At 43.3% G+C, this 23,295-nt stretch overlaps 1 protein-coding gene across 1 annotated transcript in view; it reads left to right on the forward strand.

Annotated features, from left to right (window-relative positions):
- Prim2 (DNA primase subunit 2) overlaps positions 1 to 23,295 on the forward strand; it is a 117,264-nt gene that overhangs the window by 29,318 nt on the left and 64,651 nt on the right. The window contains exons 6-7 of the mRNA XM_042696951.1: positions 1,395 to 1,484; positions 2,844 to 2,981. Of these exons, the coding sequence (XP_042552885.1) occupies positions 1,395 to 1,484; positions 2,844 to 2,981 (228 nt within the window). The remainder of the gene's footprint in view (positions 1 to 1,394; positions 1,485 to 2,843; positions 2,982 to 23,295) is intronic.

Below are 23,295 nucleotides of genomic sequence, written 5' to 3' on the forward strand. Positions count from 1 at the left end.
CTCGCAGCAGTGTGATACTTATGCTCCACAGCCCACCTGCAGCCTTGCCTTGTGTTATTCTGAGTGGCCTGCAGACTGGACTTTCGCTTGGTATAGCAGAGAGGGAGAAAGCTAGGACAGCCTCATGATTACAGGCTTTGCTTAGATGCGATACACACCATTCCTGGCCAGATCAAGTCACATGGCTGCGCCTAAGTTCCGCTGGTCGGTAGGTTCCGCGGGTGAACAGTCAGTGAGCAGCCCTCCCTCCGTGCGTGAGTGAGGACCTACTGGTGTGCGCACGACCACCGGCTTGCCATTCTGCATTCCTTCTACAAACCCTGTTAGAGCTTTCAGCGAAGTAAGATACTGTGCTACCTGGTTTAATCACAAACATGGGGGAAAAACGAGTCAGGCTTCTTCTCTTAGCACGACCGCATATAAAACTGTTTATTAAATAAAGAACGATTACATTGCCAAAATAGTTAAAGCCCAGTGGATGTTTGCTTGACACACAGTGTATAGGACTGTGTTATTCCGTGGATGCATACCACTGGCACACTGCTTGGCACAGTGTAGGACTGTGTTACTGCGTGGATGCATACCATTGGCACACTCAGGCACCAGTCCCGGAGTGTCCCCACAGGAATGAGGTGGGGATTGTGAATGGTGGCCCAGGTTCGAAGGCTCAGGGTCTTTGTGGATTGAAAAATGAATCCAGGAGAGGCTGAGTGTCATCTCTGGACCCTCAGGAGTTGTGTCTCTACCCAGAGCAGCCTGCGTGTGATGGGAAGCGCAGTGTGCTTGCTTGTGAGTCATGGCCAGCAACCTCACTTGCTGTCCTCAGTCAGCAAACACCCTCCGAAAGAGTGGGTTCTCTCCATTCAGCTAGTAAGGCGACAGGGTCTCGTAACCGGGCTTGCTGCAGTGAACAAGTATGAGATGGAGTTAAAACCAAGTAAGCCACGTGTGAAGACCCACTTATACTCCAGTTTATGTCTCCCTCTAGGGTTCATTTGACCATATATCCTCCCTTCACGCACTGCACTCATCAGACATGGTAAGCTGCAGAAACCAGTGTACCTCCCAGGAAATACTACCAGAGCTCAGTATTTGTTAATAGGAAATAGTGCTGCATGCACGTCATCAGCCAGAGCTCAGTATCTGTTAACAGTTGTCGTTTTTCCACTTACGGTAAGTACGACCACATACATCTTTTTGGAGTCTCATATTTTCTCATCCTTTGGGTGTTAGAAACTGTCACATAGTTGAACAGAGTGGCTATACCATTTACCTTCCCTTCCATGACATGAGAATTCCTGTCTCCACACCCTCACCAACATTGTCTTTTCTCCTATTTGAACCATCCCAGTGCCATGAGGCTTTTAAACAATGTAAGGTATCTCTTTATCTAGATAAGTGATGCCGAGAAGACTCACCGAGACCAGGACATTATTGCCTCGTCATCTGGGGGGATTAAGCTGGACTTGGAGTCGGTGTATAAGGTATGTGAACATTTAAAACATTTCCTAGGATTTGTTTAACATGGACTACAGAGCTTGATTTGCACCTGTAGTTCAACCTTCCCAACATCCTGCCCCCACCACAGCTGTTCCCCTCTAGCACCCACCCCCTTACCCTGAGGGTGTGGGACACTGATGCGGGCCCTCTTAACCACCACTGCCATGCTGCCAAAGAAATACTCGTCCATTGAGGGGTGTGCCACGGACAGCTCTATCCTGTAGAGCTGTTTGCTTTTCTGTAGGTGTCTCTCTTGCTCTTCTCAACTAATTAAACTTTATGGGGACAGAGACTGTGTTGTGTTTACAAAAATCAGTACAGTTATTGAAAGCTACCTGTTTAAAAGATATATGATGTGCCTATAGTGTGAAATGTCATGTACAAAGAATCATAGACATCTAGAGCTCACTCTTCCCTAAAGCTTGGATTAATAGCCAATTTGGAGATTAGGTTCACCTGATTTTTAACCTTATTTTAAAAAGGAGAAAGGCAACTTGGAGAGTAAGGATCATTTTCATAGTTAACTAATAAATTCTGCTCATGTTTTAAAAATTTTTAGTATAGTTCAGAGTTTGTAAAAATCTGTATTTTTTAGAAAACTACATAAATATTTATTTTAATAAAATTAAATGGTTATTACTTCTTAGGGTGGAGATTAGCTTTTTCACTATATTTCTCTAGGAAAGGATTGGAAACGTAATGAAGGAATTTGGAATTACTTTGCTTCCAAGTAATTTTCAGCACTGAGACTGTTGTATTCAAATTAGAATTCTGTTCTATGTATGAGGCAAATTTAACATGCTTAGAAATTTTGAAGTAAAAGTTTGAAATCCTGGGCATTCCAATTTGTAAATCTGTAGGTTAGGAATAAAAGAAAGCATTCTAATTTGTCTGTTTGTTGTTGCTGTTGTTGTGTTGTTATTGTGCTGGTCCTGGGGCTTGAACTCAGACTACGGGTACCATCCCTGGACTTTTGTGGCTCAAGTGCTATACCACTTGAGCCACAGTTCTACTTCTGGCTTTTTAGTATTGGAGTTAAGATTCTCATAGACTTTACTGCCTGTACTGTCTTTGAACTGTGATCCTCAGATCTCAGCCTCCAGGGTAACTACCAGTACCAGTGGTGTGCATCCCTGGTACTTAGCTTATTGTTGATTGTTGAAACATCTGAAATTAATTTTTGTAGCTACTCTTTTCTACTTGCTCATTGTTTAGTTTTTAGGCATGAAATGATACTTTACCTTTATTTTGGATCTGATGGAACTACTGAACTAATTTGTCTAGATCTCATTCATTTCCTCATGACAGGTACTCAGCTATTCCTGGTTTCTCTCTAAATTCAGGTCCCTTTTGCTGATGCTCTGGATTTGTTTCGAGGGAGAAAGGTGTACTTGGAAGATGGCTTTGCTTATGTGCCATCTAAGGACATTGTGGCCATTGTTCTGAATGAGTTTAGAGCCAAACTATCCAAGGCGTTGGCAGTAAGTTTTCCACTTTATTTGTGTATTCGATGTGTTCATATTTTAAATAGCATTTTATTTGTGCTTCTTTTGGGGGATATGTCAACTTAACTTTCATAGTGACTTTTAGGTTGCTTATGATGTTATACTGTTAATTTTAGAATCACTAGGTTCTTTTCCCCCAATACTAATGGTCTAATGACGAATGATCAATTTTGTGGGTGACCTCTGTGGATTTCTTTGTGACATCTGTTTTCCTTGAGGCTCGGTTTCTTGTATGCATCTTAACAATCATGTGGCGCTGAGTGGACATGGCCCCTGGTTTTCTGTCCTGAACTAATATTTTGCAGTATAGAAGATTGCCTTCAAATTTTTTTTTTATTATTCTATTTTACTTACTTATTTTTTGCAGCATCAGAGCCTCACTCACAGTAGAAAAGCAGTCTACCACTGAACTATATCTTCAGTCCTAGAAGGAAGTCTTTAAAGTAGTAAATATGGGGATAAGCTAGTGTTCAATAAACAGCCCAGTGCTGAGTGAAATCAGAGGCAGCTGCATTGAACAGATAATAGAGTTGGTGCATTTTAAGTAGTTTGTTGAAAGCGTAACTCTTGAGTTGTGATATATTAAAGGTATGCGCTGTTTGTATTGTTGTCTTTTAATTTAGTCTAGTTTTTTAAAAGAAAACTTCTCTGAGGGAGGGGAAGGGAAATAACAAAACGCTGAAATAAGGATATAGGTTGACCTGTTGTAACAATGAGATGTACAAAACACTATGTTGAAAATGAACTTTACAACTTGGGGAGGAGGAGGGAGGATTGGAGAGATAGGGAAGGAAGGGATGATGGGGGAAAACAAAGGAGGAGGTAACAATGACTGATACGAAATGTACTCATTACCTTACTCATGTAACTGTAATCCCTCTGTACAGTATTTCTACAATAAAAAAAATTAAAAATACTTCTCTGTACTTAATGTGAAAGTATAATGAGGCAGCTTTTTAAACCTGTACTGGTTATTGTGTAAGCATATGCCAAACTTTCTTTTTGAATTAAAAGTTGGAGTATTTTCTGGTGTAAAACTGCTGGAGGTGGAAGTGGCGCTGTGGCTCAAGTGGTAGAGCGCTCACCTTGAGCTGAAGAACGTGGGGACAGCGCCCAAGTCCAGAGTTCAAGCCCCAAGACCGACCAAAAATAACAAAAAAAAACAAAACAAAAAAGAAAACAAAACAAAAAAAACTGCTGGGGCATGTTGTGATAACACTGAAGCTGAAGGTAGACTTGTAGACGTGTGGAAGGAGTGAATCCTTAGTGACGTTACATAAGTGCTGAGTTTACCCGCCCTGGTGCCTCTGTGACTTCTTACTATACAGGCAGGATATGTTTCATACGCTAACTTGTGAACTCATATTTAAGTAGAATTCTGTTTCTGGTAGCAGACAGCATCCTGAGACCTTGCTTGGGGTCAGCACTGGCACAGTAAGTGGAGTTGGCCAGCTCACAATGCTGGTCACTCCCGGTCCAGAGAAGTGTGAGCATCAGGCATGCTCGTGCAGTGTTTGTACCCTCTGCATGTGATTTGTCCATCCATCAACTTCTGGTAGCAGAGTGGCTGCCACTGGCTCAGGTTTTATACCCATACAGCTTTCCATCCAAGAGCATGCTTTTTTCCCTCAGAATTTCTTTTCTTTTCTTTTCTTTTTTTGGGTCCGGTCGTGGGACCTGAACTCTGGGCCTGGGCGCTGTCCCTCAGCTCTTCAGCTCAAGGCTAGCACTCTACCACTTGAGCCACAGCTCCACTTCTGGCTTTTCACTTTTGCTTATGTGGTGCTGAGGAATCGAACCCAGGGCCTCAGGCATGCAAGGCAAGCGCTTTACCACTGAGCCACCTTCCCAGCCCCTCAGAATTTCTTTTCTTAATCTTAATATTTATAGTGCTTGGAATGACTCAAGTCACAAGCTGTATTGGTTTCCTAGGACTGCCACAGCAAAGGACCCCAAATGGAGAGACACAACAAAGAGATAAGTTTTCTCATGGTCTGCAGGAGAGACACTCCAAATGCACGTGTCAACATCCGTGCTCCCTCAGAAGGTGATAGGGGCGGCTCCGTCCCCAGTGTCCCTTCTAGCTTTTGGTAGTCTCCTGACTTGTGAAAACATGACTCCTTGCCATTTGTACCTGGGGTTCTCTTGTGGGTATCAGATTTCCATGTTCTATAAAGATGTCAGTCACGCTGCTTCCCTTGTGTTACTTCATTTTAACTAAATAGATCTGCAGTGGCCCTATTTCCCAATGAGGTCATCCTCTGAGGTGAAATTTTGGGGGATGTAATTCTAGCTGTATATGGAAACAGTTTTGGTCAGAAGGATTGCATAGCCTGAGTGTGAAGTCTCCACTGCAAATGCCTGTGACCAGAATACTTCTGAAGAACTGTTGAAGTTGGGTGCAAAGGTTAATTGTTACTCTTTTGACAGTGTCCCTCTGGAGTATAAGAGGTGTGAATTCTACGTTTTGCTTTGAAGCTTACCATGCAGCATTAGCTCATGTAAATGGTAGCTGTGCTGAGAGCGGCGGCTTCATTGCTCAGGTCTGGACTCCAGAGGCCTCCTCGGGTCTCTGCTTCCCTGACCACCTTTGGGGTTTTCTTCTGTCACTCTCAGCAATGGTCAGATTTCTCCTCTTTCGTACGCACCATATGCATCCTATTCCACGATCACTTACCATATTCAAGACTTAAAATTTAAAACCTCAGCCTAGATGGGCTAGGAAATGCCTTAGTTTTATATGTTATTTATACTTCATTAAAAAAAAACAAAACTGTGTTGTTTTCATTATCTCTTAAGTTGCACTGAATCACAGATTGTATCCCAGCTACCTAGTTGTCATGAGGAAATATCAGAGATTCAGTTGCTAGGAAACAGTTGAATACTGAACTAGTGTGTGAGGGACACTTGTAATTTCAATTCTTTGATAGATCTACTCTCTTAGAGCAAAAATTTATTGAGTTACTACGTAGGAAGATGTACCACCTTTTATTTTTTCAATTTAAAAATTTTACAAAGGAGATGTAGGAGTATAAAAAATGTTCTAGGATTGCTAAAGTGCTGAGTGTAATTTTTTAAACAGTGACCAAGCATTGAAAAGTAGCAATCATGTAGGTGCATGCATTTGGGCATCTGCTTCAGCCTAATGAGAGAAAGAATAAGAACCAAAGAGAACTCACTCACATACACAGGTCACTTAGGAAGTTAAGTCAAAGAAAGCACTGTGCTGCTTCAATCAACTTTACAGAAATAGGGTTGTGTACCTACTGTATTAAATTACTCACATTTGCTTATTTCCTTACAAAAGCTTTTGTGTCCGCTGTGACCTGGTTTTGAAAGACTCTTGCAGGTTTAGCCTATCACTTAGCTTTGCCTCTTTTTGAGGGGTAGGGAGTAGAGCGTGAGTTTTCTCCTTGTCTACAGTCTGGACTGCCAGATCCTGGCCATTCATCTTCTTTCCCTCTTTTCAATCGGGTGGGTACTATTCACATACTAGTTTCCAATTCCGGATCTTCACATTTCACTGCTTGACTCTGCTTAATTGCTTATACACATTTAGGAATTTGTCAGGGAGTATAGACTCTGTCTTACAATGAAAGTTTAGACTAGTTTGTTCTAAAAAGAATCAAGTAATAGTAGAACTAAGAATAACTAAGTGCACAGTCTTGCTTCCCCTAAAATTTTATAGGCACCTTAAAAGTAGAAGTAATGTTTTATGAGACTCCTGATATGCTATATAGTCTTTTCCTAATTTTATATTTGAGGATTTGTTTAAATACAAGGTATTAGGTTATAATACTAGTGTTTTAAGCCTTGCTTTTTTGAAATTTAATTTTATTGTAAAGGTAATAGACAGAGGGATTATAGTTACCTAAGTAAGGTAATGAGTATATTTCTCATTGAACATTATTATCCCCTCCCTTGTTTTCTCCTATTTCCCTCCCCCAACTCCCTTCCCTCCCAAGTTGTAAAGTTTATTTCCAACATAGTATCTTGTGAGTACGCTGTTGCATTGGTTCACTTTTTTCCTTTGTCTGACCGTTTTGTTATTCCCTTTCCCCAAATCAGATAAAAGTGTATTCAAGACACAGAGTACCAAAATATAAAACTGACAACTGGTAATAAACCCAAGGGGAAAAAAGAAAGAAGAAATAACTTCACAACAGCACTTTAAAAAACCCCACAAAACCTAAAACCTCTTGTTCCATATCTTGGAGCTCATTTCTATTAGCAAGTAAACTGGTTCAAACACTGGAAAGCAGTATGGAGGGTCTTCAAAAGACTAAATAAACATAGATCTTCCCCATGATCCAACAATTCCACTCCTGGGCATCTACCCAAATGACCACAAACAAAGCTATACTAAAGCTACCAGCACAACCATATTCATTGCAGCACTATTTACCATAGCAAAGATATGCAACCAACCCAGATGCCCCTCAGTAGATGAATGGATCAAGAAAATGTGGTGTTTTGTATACACAATGGAATTCTATGTTTCCATCAGAAAGAAAGACATTGCCCTGTTTGTAAGGAAATGGAAAGACTTGGGAAAAGTCATTTTAAGTGAAGCAAAGCAGACCCTAAGAAACATAGGCTCCATAGTTTACCTCATTTGTAGTAATTAGTATGTGTCTGTACGTATGACCACACGCAATGATGCAATTGAAATGAACTTCAAGATAAGCCTTGTTTTAAAATAGAAGCTTATCATATGGTTAGGAGAATTTAGAAATAAGATTTTTCAATCAAATAATCCTTGGTTAAAATTTCACGATTATTCTTTGTGCCGCTATGGTTTTGTTCATTTACTAGATTTAATGAATTGGTGAACAATGTCAATGGATGTATTAAATTGAAGAGTGAATGGAGTAATGATCTAGAAAATGGAGGAATTGAATCTGAAAGAAGATATAGGAGACAGATTATCTGCTAATAAATTTGAAGCAGGAGTCAGATCTCTTCGGTAAGCATTCCATCACAAATGCTATAGTTATTGAGTTGATTATTAAGGACTAAAATGATAGACAGAAAACAGAACATTCAGTCTTGGAGGGAAGACCGAACTACTAGAGTTTGGATTTGGGTAAGGCAGCTCTAAGTCCAGAGAAAGAAAGTAACAATTTGCATTATAATCTTTTCTTTCAATACTCAAAGCTTCATAATCATGTTTAATAGTTTTACAGACTTACTTTTATGTTTTGTTTAACATTGTAAGAAGGAAATTTTCTCTACTAAAAAACAACATACTGAAAATCATGGAAGTTCCTTCTTTGTCTTGATGACGTCAGTGTTCTATATCCCCTTCCTCTCCGGCAAGCTTCTCTCCCTCCCTGCCTGCCTGCCTGCTTCCCTTCTTGGTGGTACTGGAGTTCTAGCTTGGCTATCTGTCCTACTATTCCCTTTTTGATTGGTCGTTTTGAGATAGCAATTTGTTCATCGTTGTGTCTCCTCACTACTCTCATGCCTGCCTCTCAGTTAGAGTAGGAAGAGCATCCTGCTTAGATGGATTTATAGGGAGAAATCATCTCAGTTAGAGTAGGAAGAGCATCCTGCTTAGATGGATTTATAGGGAGAAATCATCTCAGTTAGAGTAGGAAGAGCATCCTGCTTAGATGGATTTATAGGGAGAAATCATCTTTCTCTCTACTCTTTGTCAGGGGGTCAGATGCTTTCTCAGAAGTACTTCCCTTTATCTCCCCTGCCTTACCAAAACCTTGCTTACATCTCTATAGCCACAACTGTGTCTCCTAACCTTTGTTTGGAAGAGTAGGCATTTTACTTCATCAACCATTTTTGGTAAAGGTAGGCCAGGGATTAGGGGTTGAGAGTCCGGCAGTCTATGCATTATTGGATTGACTGTCACAAGGGTGATTGACGGAGCTGATCGGTGGGGCGAGATGCTGCCAGTGCAGGACGTGGTGTGCGTGAAGGGTATGAGCGATGTGGGCAAGGGAGGTGAGCGGATTGTTACGAATTAATGAAACATACCTTACAGTTTCAGCAAATGGATTGGATCATTATGTTGGAAAAAGAGGAGACGGTGTTGGACCAATAAGGAATCTGGAGTTTATATTTTAGTGTAACTGGGAGAGAAACTAAAACTAAGAATGTTGTGAGTCCATAGAAGCCTTTGAATAGAAGTGCAGTCGGGTTACTGGCTAGTCCTGTTTCTTTCCTAATTCAGTAGGTATTCACTGAATGTTGAGGTTGATCTTTCCTTCATCGAGTGGAACACTAAATGCAGATTGCTGACACTCCTGAACAGTGGACGGTGGAAGTTGGGACTTGTCCTACTGCCCAGGCACTCATGGTCTGCCCGGTCCTCAGCCCAGCCGGGGTGACGAGAATGTGCAGCATTTACTGCTTCCCAGAGGGGCCGTCGCCCTGCCTGACGGCCCCTCTTGAGCTCTTGCCGCCATTTCTGATATGTGCATGTTTGGGAATGCCTAAATATCTGCAAACTTGTGATTCACTTATGGAACTGCTTTCTTGTACATCACCAGTAGCCTCCTTGAGTGGTGTATGGAATGGCTGCTTCCACTCTTCAGCTGTATGGATTCCATAGAAAAATTCTTGGCTAAGACGGGCACCCATGGTTCACGCCTGTAATCCTAGCTACTCAGGAGGCTGAGATCTGAGGATCACGGTTCAAAGGCAGCCCAGGCAAGAAAGTCCTGAGACTTTTATCTCCATTTAAACACCAGAAAACTGGAGTGGGCTGTGGCTCAAGTGGTAGAGCACTCACCTTGAGCTGAAGAGCTCAGGGACAGCACCCAGGCCCAGAGTTCACACCCTATGACCGACCCCCCCCCCCCCCCCAAAAAAAAAAAGTATCTTGGCGAACTTGATAGGAGAAGTAGTCTGTTGCTGCTGTTAGTTCCTGTTGAAGAAATAGACATTATGTAAAAAACTCTTGGAGGGGCTGGGAAGGTGGCTCAGTGGTAGAGTGCTTGCCTTGCATGCATGAGGCCCTGGGTTCAATTCCTCAGCACCACATAAGCAAAAAGAAAGAAGCCGGAAGTGGCTCTGTGGCTCCAGTGGTAGAATGCTAGCCTTGAACTGAAGAGCTGAGGGACAGCGCCCAGGCCTCACGACTGGATCCCCCAAAATAAATAAATAAGTAAGTAAGTAACTCTTGGAGCCTTTAGCTAGAAGAGTTAGGCACTAGAAGTTTTAAGGGGACTTTCCCTTAAATAATAAGATATTAATAATAATAACAACAAAGCTAATAATAATAAGTTCCTGGAATAAAAATAAAGTGGAAAAACAAAGACATGAAGTTGTAGAATTTATCTATCCTCAGATGAAGAAAGATTTAGCTGTGTTGTTGATGGCCTCATTACCTTACTGGGATTGTAGAGTCATGGATCTGATGTTCAGATGTCTTTAAAACATCATCACTTTATAAACTTGGAAATAACGTCAGTAGTCCCTTGTTTACATCCTCTCATGGATGGAAGTTTTGTAAAGATAGGTACATGGAGCATGGAAAGAGACCACATTCAGTAGAAACTCTGCTTTTGACCTACTCCAAAGCAGTAATTTTGAGAAGAAAAGTGAAAGAAAATAGCAGCAAAACTCAAACCATGTGAAGGTTTAGGTAGACAATTTGACCTTTACTATAATTTTGATAAGTAATACAATTCAAGGGCATAGATGACTGGGGAAAAGATTAGCAGAGAAGAAAAAAATGGAGGGGATAAGTTTGAATACAATTGTGCCCTAGTGGATAAAAGAAAACATGAACTTTTAAGTTGACATTTGCTATCTTTTCCATGCTAGGTAAGTTCATAGATAGCCTATTTATGTCTATAAAACCCCGAGGCATCTTAAATATATCAATCGAAACAGCAAGAGAAATGGAAACCTACACTAATGAACTCTGCTGGGCTGTGGCTCTTTACCTGCTGCTTGGCTTCCTGGAGCAGCTGCTCGAAGGACTCCAGTCATTTACATGGAAAAGGGTGGAGGTACAGCGTCCGAAACCTGTGACTCAAGAATGGGACATTGATGTAAAATGTCTTACACAAAGAGGATGTAGGAACGAATATTAAAAACTGCCAATGAGCCAGGTGCTGGTGGCTCATGCCTGTAATCCCCTACCTACTCAGGAGGCTGAGATCTGAGAATCCCGGTTCAAAGCCAGCCTGGGCAGGAAAGTCCATGAGACTCTTATCTCCACTAGCCGCCAGGAAACCAGAAGTGGTGCTGTGGCTCAAGTGGTAGAGCACTAGCTTTGAGCTGAAGAGCTGAGGGACAGCGCCCAGGCCCAGAGTTCAAGCCCCATGACTGACAAACAACAACAACACAAAAACAAAAAAAAATCAACGTATTCAAACCTTCTCTGCTGAGACATCCATGAAACATTATAGTAGACATATATGATTTGAACTCTCATCTGTTCAGATATTTCTGTATCTGTCTCATCTGTATAGTGTTTATTGAGAAGCTACTCTAAGACTCAAAATAGTTGCCAGAGCTTTGAAAGATATGTATGTACTTAATATCTCTGTTAAGTGCTAGACAGGACACCAGATACACTAACTCGACCAGAAGCACCGAAGGTGGACACAGTGATGTGGATTTGGCCCTGTGGGATCTGTAATGCACTTTGGGTGAGGTCGGGAGGCTCCAGGCAGCTCTGTGGCAGTGCTGAGGATCACCTGTGCTTGGTGCTGTGAATCAGCCGGAGCCCGGGAGCATCCCCACAGCGCAAGCTGAGCAAGCTGAGCATGGTCACCGCTCTTACCTATTTGAAGAGCTTGACTAATTCAGTGATGGCTAAGTAATAAGTTGTTCTTTTCTTATCTTGGAATTCCCAGTGTTTGCCACACCACATTGTGTGTTGTAAAATTTGGAGATTGGCTGTTGAATGAGCAACTGAAACAAGAAAACTGTCATAATTTATATGTGATAATATGTACAACTGTATGTATATTACTTGCAAATATGTCCAAGAGCTGGTATTATAGGTTACACCACCATTTGTGCTTTGTAAGTGACAAAATATTAATACAAAGCAAAGCCTTCTCCTTCCTTCCTTCCTTCCTTCCTTCCTTTCTTCCTTTCTTCCTTCCTTTCTTTCGTTCTTTCGTTCTTTCTTTTTGTCAGTTGTGGGACTTGAACTCTAGGCCTGGGCACTGTTCCTCAGCTCTTCAGCTCAAGGCTAGAGCTCTACCACTTGAGCCACAGCGCCACTTCGGTTTTCTGGTGGTTTATTGGAGATAAGAATCTCATGGACTTTTCCTTCCCCAGGCTGGCTTTGAACCATGATCCTCAGATCTCAGCCTCCTGAGTAGCTAGGATGACAGGCATGAGCCACCAGCACCCAGCACAGAAACCTTTCTTAAAAAGAGGTTTAAAGAAAAGATTGGGTATTGAGAGATGCTTATTTTTCGTATCTTTATCTTCATTATTTAAGTGAAACATACTAATTTATAGAAATATGTAGATGTCTACAAAATAATCCTTTATAATAAATCATTTGTTACTACCTGGTAAAGAATCTATAGATTTTGAATGTCTGGACGGTTTTTGCTGATGAATCATTTCTTTTTAACATCAAAGGTCTTTGATCACCTGATTTATTCCCAGTCAGCCTTTTAGGGCCCTTTGGTATTTGATATTTTTCTTTTTTGGGGGGATGGGGTCCCGTCGTGGGGCCTGAACTCTGGGCCTGGGCGCTGTCCCTCAGCTCTTCAGCTCAAGGCTAGCGCTCTACCACTTGAGCCACAGCACCACTGCTGGCTTTTTTCTTTTTACTTATGTGGTGCTGGGGAATCGAACCCAGGGCCTCAGGCATGCAAGGCAAGCGCTCTACCACTGAGCCACCTTCCCAGCCCTGGTATTTGATATTTTTCATATGCTGCACATGAAAATACTCCTTCCTACTCAGTATTTGTGGAATGAGTTCTCTACATAATTGGAGCAGGTTAAGCTAGGTTCTTGATATGAGCAGTTTTTATTGTTTTCTAGGTGATGTAAGCAGACGGCTATTCGCATAGCATCATGGGAACATCACTCAGTAGCCAAGAGCTACACCAGTTCAGGGAGAAAAAGAACCCTAATTTGTTATACACTATAAAAGCAACACCGATTAATCTTTAAAATGAAGATAGAAGCTCATTAATGTAGTCAGGTCCTTTTACTGGTTAAAGAAAAAGAATTATGCATTTTCTTTCATTTAACAAGTATGTGTGCAGCCATCTCGATCCTTGCTAATCTACTAGAACAAAACAATTATAAGTCTTTTCTCAAGCAAGAATTTATCCTCATTGGAAACACGTGAATATTTATAGCCAGAAGGCTGCTATTAGGCAACTTTGAGGGAAATAGTAGTATAAAATAAATGCCTTGCCAAACAAAGGAGAAGAGGAGTACTTGTAGCTAGAAAAGCCTACACATCACTGTATGCAAATGCTATAATGGTAAGATTGGATGGAGAAAATGACTAGCTAGTAGACTGTAAAATGTAGGGGCATTTTGAGGTGGAAGCTCAACTACAGAATGTTTATATTAGTCTAGTGGATTTAGAAGGAAGCCTAGGGCCGGATTAGAAAAGATAAAGGATGATAAAAGTCTGCATTTGCGAGTAGTAATGAGATCAGGTCATGTCTCCTATGCTTTTGTGTTCTAATGATTTACTAATATTCTACAGCTGCCTCCTTGGGCCATGGCCACAAGGAGAAACAAGGAGTTGAGTAGTGTGCTTGCCAGCCTGGACATTTTTCTGTCTGTACTCTCCTTCTGTAGAAAGGGGAGGGTGCCGAGGAGCCAGTTCACCTCTCCTTCCTTTACAGCACTGAGATTTAATGCCTTTGGAGTGGACTGCTCACAGGGTGTTGGCATTTACTTTTTCCTTTCTGAATTCGCTCTTTCAATAATTACATTTGGCACAAAGTTTCTCTTTTGTTTTGTTTTGAATTTTATTGTCAAGGTGATGTACAGAGGGGTTACAGTTCTATAAGTAAAGTAATGATTACAATGGCTAAAACTTGTTGCCCCTCCCTGCTTTTTCTCCCTCTTCCCCTCCCCCCTCCTCTTACGTTGGTTCCTCTCTTGTCCTCTGTATCAGGACTTGTTGGTATCAGGACTTGTTGTTCCCCTTCTCCTCAGATAAAGGTATATAAAATACCCAGAGTACCAAAATAGAATTCAGTGATAACGGGTAAATCATGGGGGGGGGGGGGTGAATCTGTTGAGAACAGCCTGGCATGAAGTTTGGGTGCATGTGTGGGGACTTGGTGTGTGTGTTTGTGGCAGTATTCGTAGGAGGACCTGTGTCTGGTGACTGTGGACTGAAGGAAGAGGATGACAGCACAGAACGGGCCATGGAGGGGATGTTGAATTCAGGCTGAATCTGGGCCAGTGGGTGTCTGAGAAGCTCTCTCTGGTGTGAATAGGGGTGTGGTGACTGACTCTTACCCCTGCAGATGCTCAGTCTGTAGTGACGCATGTGATGTGTGAAAGGACTTGCTTGGGTTTGGTCTCCAAGGGCAGGGCATTATGGAAGCGGGGAGTTGCTCTAGTGAAGTGATCTGGGCACTGACTGGGTCCGCTGCCGACACAAACTCATGAGACTGGGAGGACCTTGGGCAGATGTGTTGTCAGAAGAGATAAGTAGCAGCATTGGCAGTAATAGTCCATTCACATTTAAGTCAGTCTTTAAGTAATCTTACATATGGGAAAATGACCTAATGTGAGTTTCACCCTGCCAGTGTAGAAAGACCTGGAGGCGATGTCCACCAGGGCATAGAAGGCAGCACTCGGTCTCTTCATCTTTTGTAGCCAGAGCATAGACTTCCGTGATAGATGCCTGTTGACAGGACTTTTTTTGGCCTGGAGTAGAGGAAAAGAATCTGCTCCATTTTTAATGGTGGTGGCAGCAGCGACTTTGCAAGAATGGCTTCCCCAACAGGGCTGGTTTCTTTCTAGTTTGTTGTAGGATGCTAAACAGCAGTTTTGGTCATTTTCCAGTAGGTAAGCTTTGTGTCCTGGTCTGTGACAGTTTTTGTTCTGGGAGCTTACCCGAGCATGCGCTCTACATCTTCCCAGCCATCTTGTAGCTAGCCATTATCCCTCTAACGCCCTCTTCTGAACAGCCCTGGCTGGCTTTCCTGTGAAGTACTGAGGACCTCGGAGGGCTGGGTCAGTGAGGAAGATGAGGTCAATGGGAAGACAAGGCTTCTGGGTGACCCCACAGCCTCATCAGGCTGGGCACATGCTCCCAGCTGTTGCTGAGTCAAGTTAGGGCCTCAAATCCAATACCAAATGGTATTCTGGGGTGAACTGGAGGAAAGTTAGTAACCATGTAAGGTCTGTTTGGATGCTGAGTGTATAGAACAGTGTTGATAGTTGGACTTGTTTAGTTTGAGGTGCTGCAGAATTAATGCACCTGTGAAAGCTTGCTCCGTGCAACTAGAAATACAGTTCTAATGTTCAGCAAGGAGAATGGGATCAAGGAGCAATGAAATTGGATGAAGTAGCCCCCTGGAACAGGGAGAGAGGAGATGGAGCAGATGGAGAGAGAGAGTGCAGACGTGAAAAGGAATGCTTTGAAAGGATGAAGAGCCATTAGGTACGTTTGAGATGCTCGAAGGGAGTGGGAGTTCCAAGGAGCCGTTTGTCAGGCATGTCGAATCCTACAGTGATTTGTAAGGCTGAGAAAAGGCCGTTGAGTTTTTGTAACCTTGGAAAAAGGTCACAAAAATAGAATACAGTCTCAAAGTGGGAGGTCAAATGACTGAAGGAATATCTAATTGGAGACTTACTCTAGTGAAATTTTGTAGCCATAACTGGAGTCTCAATCATAAGGTCTAGCACCAGAGACACAACCCTCTCTTCCTTAAAATTTTCATCAGGCTAGCTGTTGGATTTGTCTGTTTGAATAACTGCACGGATTTATCAAATTCTTTGGTTTTTCTGAGACGGCAGCTCTCCAGTGTAGAAAACTTGAGAAAATATTTTGCTTTACCATTTTAGTGTTCATTAAGCATTATTATGTAAGCTGTAAGCAAATGGTAGAGAATTTAATTGTTTGTGACATCTGTGATTTTACTGTGAATGTGTTTTCTGTTGTATTATAATGATTATTGCTAACAGTTTGACCTTGCTTTACATTTTTGCTAGACTATTCAATAACAGGTCATTTAAATTCTGGAGTTCCTTCCTTTTATTTCAGCCTTTCCTATCTTTCAACAGCAGTTTCATTATTGCCTACGGAGAAGCTTAGCTACTGGTGGTTAGAGCTCCTGCCACTCAAGATTTTCATTTTTCTGCATTTTGAAGTGCTTCCATTTTACATTTCCATTTTCTCTATTTAAAGAGCTGTCTCTTTACATTTGATATGCTGATAGAATTTATCTGCTTAAAATGAAAGTCTGTGCTCCATAAATTCTGCCTTCAAAATAATCATCTAAAGCAGATTCTGTAGCTACTGGGGCAGTGTGAAAGATGCAAAGATGCCACTCTTCATTTACAAGGGTTTATCATCAACAAGTGTGGGCCTTGGCTTAGACCAGGCGTAGAAATGCATCTAGCATGATAATTTGAGCTTTTTCATCAGACATACGGCTTAAATTTATAGAACCTTATTTCTGTATTAATTTGTATAGTCAGATAGGAGGCACTGAATTCTAAACATGTTTCTTTTAAAAAGGTTAATTTTTTTCTCACTTTATTTATTTATTTACTTATTTATTGTCGGTGGTGGGGCTTGAACTCTGGTCCTGGGCGCTATCCCTGCCCTGAGCTCTTCAGGTAAGGCAAGCACTCTACCACTTGAGCCACAGCACCACTTCGGTTTTCTGATGGCTAATTGGAAATAAGTGTCTCGTGGACTTTCCTGCCCAGGCTGGCTTTGGACCTCGATCCTCAGATCTCAGCCTCCCGAGGAGCTAGGATGACAGGTGTGAACCTCCAGCACCAGGCTTTTCTGACTTTTTTTTTTTTTTTTGCCATTCCTGTGCTTGAACTCTGGGCCTGGGCACTGTCCCTGAACTTCTTTTGCTCAAGGCTAGCACTCTCCCACTTGAGCCACAAGCGCCACTTCTGGCTTTTTCTGTGTATGTGGTACTGAGGAATCAAACCCAGGGCTTCATGCATGCTAGGCGAGCACTCTACCTCTGAGCCACATTCCCAGCCCAATTCTGACCTTATTTTTGTGCATTTTTAAACTGATTGCTTTTCTACCTTCAATTTGTAGAAGGTCTGAATATTATTACATATGCTATGGTTTCAACATAAGGCTACTTCACTGGTCATGTTATTTAGAACCTGACCTGCAAATTGTTCCTTTATGGGAATAGAGGTTTAAAGTGTTTCCAGATGTTAGCTTTGTCTGTGACATGGTTCCAGGTGGCATTTCTGCCCCTTCCTTCCTAGTGGTAGACAGTTAGGTATTTCATCCTTGATCCAAAGATGAAGGAAACAAAGCTCTGTTTGGCTGGCTTCTTTCTTGTTGACATCTAGTGAAGAATCTATGGATATTAGAGATTTGGAATTCCTGACCTGCCTGCCGGCCTGCCTGCCTGCCTGCCTGCCTGCCTTCCTTCTTGCCTTCCTGCCTTCCTTTCTGCCTGCCTGCCTGCCTGCCTTCCTGCCTTCCTGCCTTCCTGCCTGCCTGCCTGCCTGCCTTCCTGCCTTCCTGCCTGCCTTCCTGCCTGCCTTCCTGCCTGCCTGCCTGCCTGCCTGCCTGCCTGCCTGCCTGCCTGCCTGCCTGCCTTCCTGCCTACCTGCCTGCCTGCCTGCCTGCCTGCCTACCTTCCTTCCTGCCTTCCTGCCTTCCTGCCTGCCTGCCTGCCTTCCTGCCTTCCTGCCTGCCTGCCTTCCTGCCTGCCTGCCTGCCTGCCTTCCTGCCTTCCTTCCTGCCTGCCTGCCTGCCTGCCTTCCTGCCTTCCTTCCTGCCTGCCTTCCTTCTTGCCTTCCTTCCTTCCCCCCCTCCTTCCCTCTATCCTTCCCTCATTCTCTTTTTTGTTTTTGTTTTAATTTTTTTTTTTTATTATGCTGTACTGGGGCTTGAACTCAGGGTTATGCTTTTTCATTTGACTTTGTCACCTCACAGCTGGTACTCTAACACTTGAGCCACACCTCTGCTGCCTTTATTTTGTTTCTCTAAGCAAATTTGACAGAGATATTTACAAGGTAACTCTTACAGTCTAAATGTTGAATCTTTTTCTTACGTTTTTATTCAAATAGCTATCTACTTTACTGAAATTTAGAACCTAGAGATCACATTACTATATAAAAAAGACTGAATAATTTTATTAGAATTGAGAGGTCAGAATTTCAGTGGCAATAATACTGTTTACATTGTTTTCTTGATGCAATTATTTCTTCCTTACTGTATGGCTAGTATGCATTTGGAGTGTTTTATGCTAACAGGATTTTCCCTGGGTGCCACAGAACTCTCCTCTACTGTGACCTTTCAGAGTAGATTAGCAAGCATGTCAGGTGCTGGGAGCTGGGAAGAATGGAAAAATGTATCTTGCAGGTGAATCTTTGGGATGCCCCATTTACTTGAAATTTTAAACCATGAGATGAAAGACTCAATGTTGGAGTGCGACTGCCTCCGAATGATGATTAATGAGGATCTTGGCTTTGGGATTTGTTCAGGCCCGGCGTCTTCCGAGAGCCCACAGTGAGGCCTTGTTACACAACGGATGAGGTTTATAATGTGCCCTCACTATGGTCATAACTCGGCCTTGCAATAAGGATCAAGTGTTCCTTTTTCACTTTGAAGTTGAAGGCTTATTTTCATTTCTTTGTTAGTTTTTCCCTCGGCTTTTTAATTTCAGTAATTTGTACCCTTAAAACAACCTCTGGATTTAGGAATGTGCTTTCAGGGTTGCTGTTTTCCATCACACTTCACGCAAGCCTGTGTCTAAGCTGCCTTCGAGGCTGGTGACTAGGCAGCTGGCACTATGGCGGTGTGGGCAGGGGCCTAGGTGTTGGCAGTGACCCCAGGCAGGACCCTGACCTGACCTCCGAGAAGCCCCTCTCTGGCTCCTGTTCCCGTTCAAAAAAATAAACAAGTTTGATTGAAAAAAAAATTCCACCCAATACTCTACCAGTAATTTGTTGTGTGTCTGCGCTCAGTACAGCACACTGTGGTTGTGTGTGTGCGCTCAGTACAGCACACACTGTGGTTGTGTGTCTGCGCTCAGTACAGCACACACTGTGGTTGTGTGTCTGCACTCAGTACAGCACACACTGTGGTTGTGTGTCTGCGCTCATTACAGCACACACTGTGGTTGTGTGTACGCGTTCATTACAGCACACACTGTGGTTGTGTGTACGCGTTCATTACAGCACACACTGTGGTTGTGTGTCTGCGCTCATTACAGCACACTGTGGTTGTGTGTACGCGTTCATTACAGCACACACTGTGGTTGTGTGTCTGCGCTCATTACAGCACACACTGTGGTTGTGTGTCTGCGCTCATTACAGCACACTGTGGTTGTGTGTACGCGTTCATTACAGCACACTGTGGTTGTGTGTACGCGTTCATTACAGCACACTGTGGTTGTGTGTCTGCGCTCATTACAGCACACTGTGGTTGTGTGTCTGCGCTCATTACAGCACACTGATTGTGTGTTTGTGCACATTACAGCACACACTGGTTGTGTGTCTATGCTCAGTACAGGACACACTGTGGTTGTGTGTCTGTGTTCAGTACAGCACACACTGGTTGTGAGTCTGTGCTCAGTACAGCGCTGTGTTTTATCTAGCTTCTGACTGTCATAGGTAAGTTGGCCATGGACATTTCATTTGCAGGCAGGTCTTGGTTTGTTTTTCTAGTACAAACACCAGAAATAAGGCTGTTGAGTCCTGTGGAAGTGCGTCTTTGACCTGTCAAGCTCTGGAGCCGCTGAACTCTGCACATTCCATCCCTTTGTTCTCTATCCCTTCCCGCATGTGGTGTTTTTATGGTAGTTGTATCTAATAGTGATGCATCCCATCGTGCCTTTGATTTGCATTTCTCTAATGGCTAATGCCTTTAGACATCTTTTCATTTGCTTACTTGCCATCTCAGTAGCCTTACCACTGGAGTAATTATTTCTTATTGTAGTTCAGATTTTGAGCACTGCCAGCTGAGCCCAGTACTAGAAATTGAAATGGGGAAGGAATAAAGGTCATTTAACAGTTGGGGAGGTGGGAAACTTAGGGGCTGTAAATCATGAGTCATCAAATGGAGTCCTGCTAAGGAATATCCTCTCTGATTTCAGACATTTTCCTCAAAACCTAGTTGTTTTTTTCTTTCCTGGTACTGGCCAGTACCAGGGCCTGAACTCAGGACTTAGTGCTGTCATTGGACTTCCTTGCTCACAACTGTGAATGTTCTACTTGAGCCATGCCTCTAGTCAGGCATTTTGCTTGTTAATTGGAGATGGCATCTTGCGAACTTTTCTCCCTGGGCTGTTTTGAGCTGTGATTCTCCAGGTATGTGTCTCCTGAGTAGCTAGGCTTAAAAGCATAAGTCATTGGAGCCTGGCCATTTATGTCCCATTAGTTTAATAGGACAGGTTGTGACAAGCAAGACAGAAGCTTTTGCATATATTAAAAGATATATCATCCTTTCCTATCACAGCACTTTTCCACATAACATTCGTACCTGAATTTATAGATAGCAGTTGGGGGGAAATTTTAAGAGCAAATATATGCGTGACCCACATGCAGTGTGTTCTCATTCTGTCCTGTTTGCATTCCTTGTGCTCTGTTCCCTGCCTTCTTTCTTAATGTGTCCACAGACACATGAAGAGTAACATACTCAGGCCTCCCTGCTGTGGCAGCAGTGAGAATACATGCAGACAGGCACTGATGTCTCTGAGGCTGTGTAACACAACTGTACTTTTTATAACACCTGGAACGGGAAGGGATAGAGAACAAAGGGATGGAATGTGCAGAGTTCAGCAGCTCCAGAGCTTGACAGGTCAAAGACGCACTTCCACAGGACTCAACAGCCTTATTTCTACAAACCAAGACCTGCCTGCAAATGAAATGTCCATGGCCAACCTACCTATGACAGTCAGAAGCTAGATAAAACACAGCGCTGAACTGAGCACAGACACACAACCAGTGTGTGCTGTACTGAACACAGACACACAACCACAGTGTGTCCTGTACTGAGCATAGACACACATCAGTGTGTGCTGTAATGAGCGCAGACACACAACCATAATGTGCTGTAATGAGCGCAGACACAACAACCACAGTGTGCTGTAATGAACGCGTACACACAACCACAGTGTGCTGTAATGAGCGCAGACACACAACCACAGTGTGTGCTGTACTGAGCGCAGACACACAACCACAGTGTGTGCTGTAATGAGCGCACACACACAACAACAGTGTGTGCTGTAATGAATGCGTACACACAACCACAGTGTGTGCTGTACTGAGCGCAGACACACAACCACAGTGTGTGCTGTACTGAGCGCACACACAACCACAGTGTGCTGTAATGAGCGCAGACACACAACCACAGTGTGCTGTACTGAGCGCAGACACACAACCACAGTGTGCTGTAATGAACGCACACACACAACCACAGTGTGTGCTGTAATGAGCGCAGACACACAACCACAGTGTGCTGTAATGAGCGCAGACACACAACCACAGTGTGTGCTGTAATGAACGCACACACACAACCACAGTGTGTGCTGTACTGAACGCGTACACACAACCACAGTGTGTGCTGTAATGAGCGCAGACACACAACCACAGTGTGTGCTGTAATGAGCGCGTACACACAACCACAGTGTGTGCTGTAATGAACGCGTACACACAACCACAGTGTGCTGTAATGAGCGCAGACACACAACCACAGTGTGTGCTGTACTGAACGCAGACACACAACCACAGTGTGCTGTAATGAGCGCAGACACACAACCACAGTGTGTGCTGTACTGAGCGCAGACACACAACCACAGTGTGTGCTGTACTGAGCGCACACACACAACAACAGTGTGTGCTGTAATGAGCGCAGACACACAACCACAGTGTGTGCTGTAATGAACGCGTACACACAACCACAGTGTGCTGTACTGAGCGCAGACACACAACCACAGTGTGCTGTAATGAGCGCGTACACACAACCACAGTGTGTGCTGTACTGAGCGCACACACACAACCACAGTGTGCTGTACTGAGCGCAGACACACAACCACAGTGTGTGCTGTAATGAACGCAGACACACAACCACAGTGTGTGTTGTAATGAGCGCAGACACACAACCACAGTGTGTGCTGTAATGAACGCGTACACACAACCACAGTGTGCTGTACTGAGCGCAGACACACAACCACAGTGTGTGCTGTACTGAGCGCACACACACAACCACAGTGTGCTGTAATGAGCGCAGACACACAACAAATTACTGGTAGAGTATTGGGTGGAATTTTTTTTTCAATCAAACTTGTTTATTTTTTTGAACGGGAACAGGAGCCAGAGAGGGGCTTCTCGGAGGTCAGGTCAGGGTCCTGCCTGGGGTCACTGCCAACACCTAGGCCCCTGCCCACACCGCCATAGTGCCAGCTGCCTAGTCACCAGCCTCGAAGGCAGCTTAGACACAGGCTTGCGTGAAGTGTGATGGAAAACAGCAACCCTGAAAGCACATTCCTAAATCCAGAGGTTGTTTTAAGGGTACAAATTACTGAAATTAAAAAGCCGAGGGAAAAACTAACAAAGAAATGAAAATAGGCCTTCAACTTCAAAGTAAAAAAGGAACACTTGATCTTTATTGCAAGGCCGAGTTATGACCATAGTGCGAGGGCACATTATAAACCTCATCCGTTGTGTAACAAGGCCTCACTGTGGGCTCTCAGAAGACGCCGGGCCTGAACAAATCCCAAAGCCAAGATCCTTGTTAATCATCATTCGGAGGCTTAATGTTTCTGATAGATCCTTCTGGTGACCATTTGGAAAATGGATTCTAGCAAACTTGTGTAAAATGAGTCCTTTCCCTGTTGTATTCTGTGTTAGAATCCAGAGGCTGATACTAGGTCATGGTCCTTGTGCTAAGTTTGCCAGCCGTGGTGTTGATGGGGTTGAGATTGTTAAAAACCATGGGGACAGCTTTATTTTCTACAGGACGATTTGTATGAGTAAAGCTGTGATCTTATAAATCCTCATAAAACCCTAAGTCTCCTCTAGGACATAATGTAATGGATCAGTGTCTGCCTGGCACAGAGCTAGAATGACAAGTGTACATGTGGTCCTGTGACAGGTGTGAGAAGAATGGCGGGGGCGGGGCGAGACGCACATGGGTTCTACTTTCTGTGTAGGACCG

The sequence above is a fragment of the Dipodomys spectabilis genome, unplaced genomic scaffold (assembly GCF_019054845.1).
Source record: "Dipodomys spectabilis isolate Male_0828 unplaced genomic scaffold, ASM1905484v1 ptg000213l, whole genome shotgun sequence".
NCBI lineage: Eukaryota > Metazoa > Chordata > Mammalia > Rodentia > Heteromyidae > Dipodomys > Dipodomys spectabilis.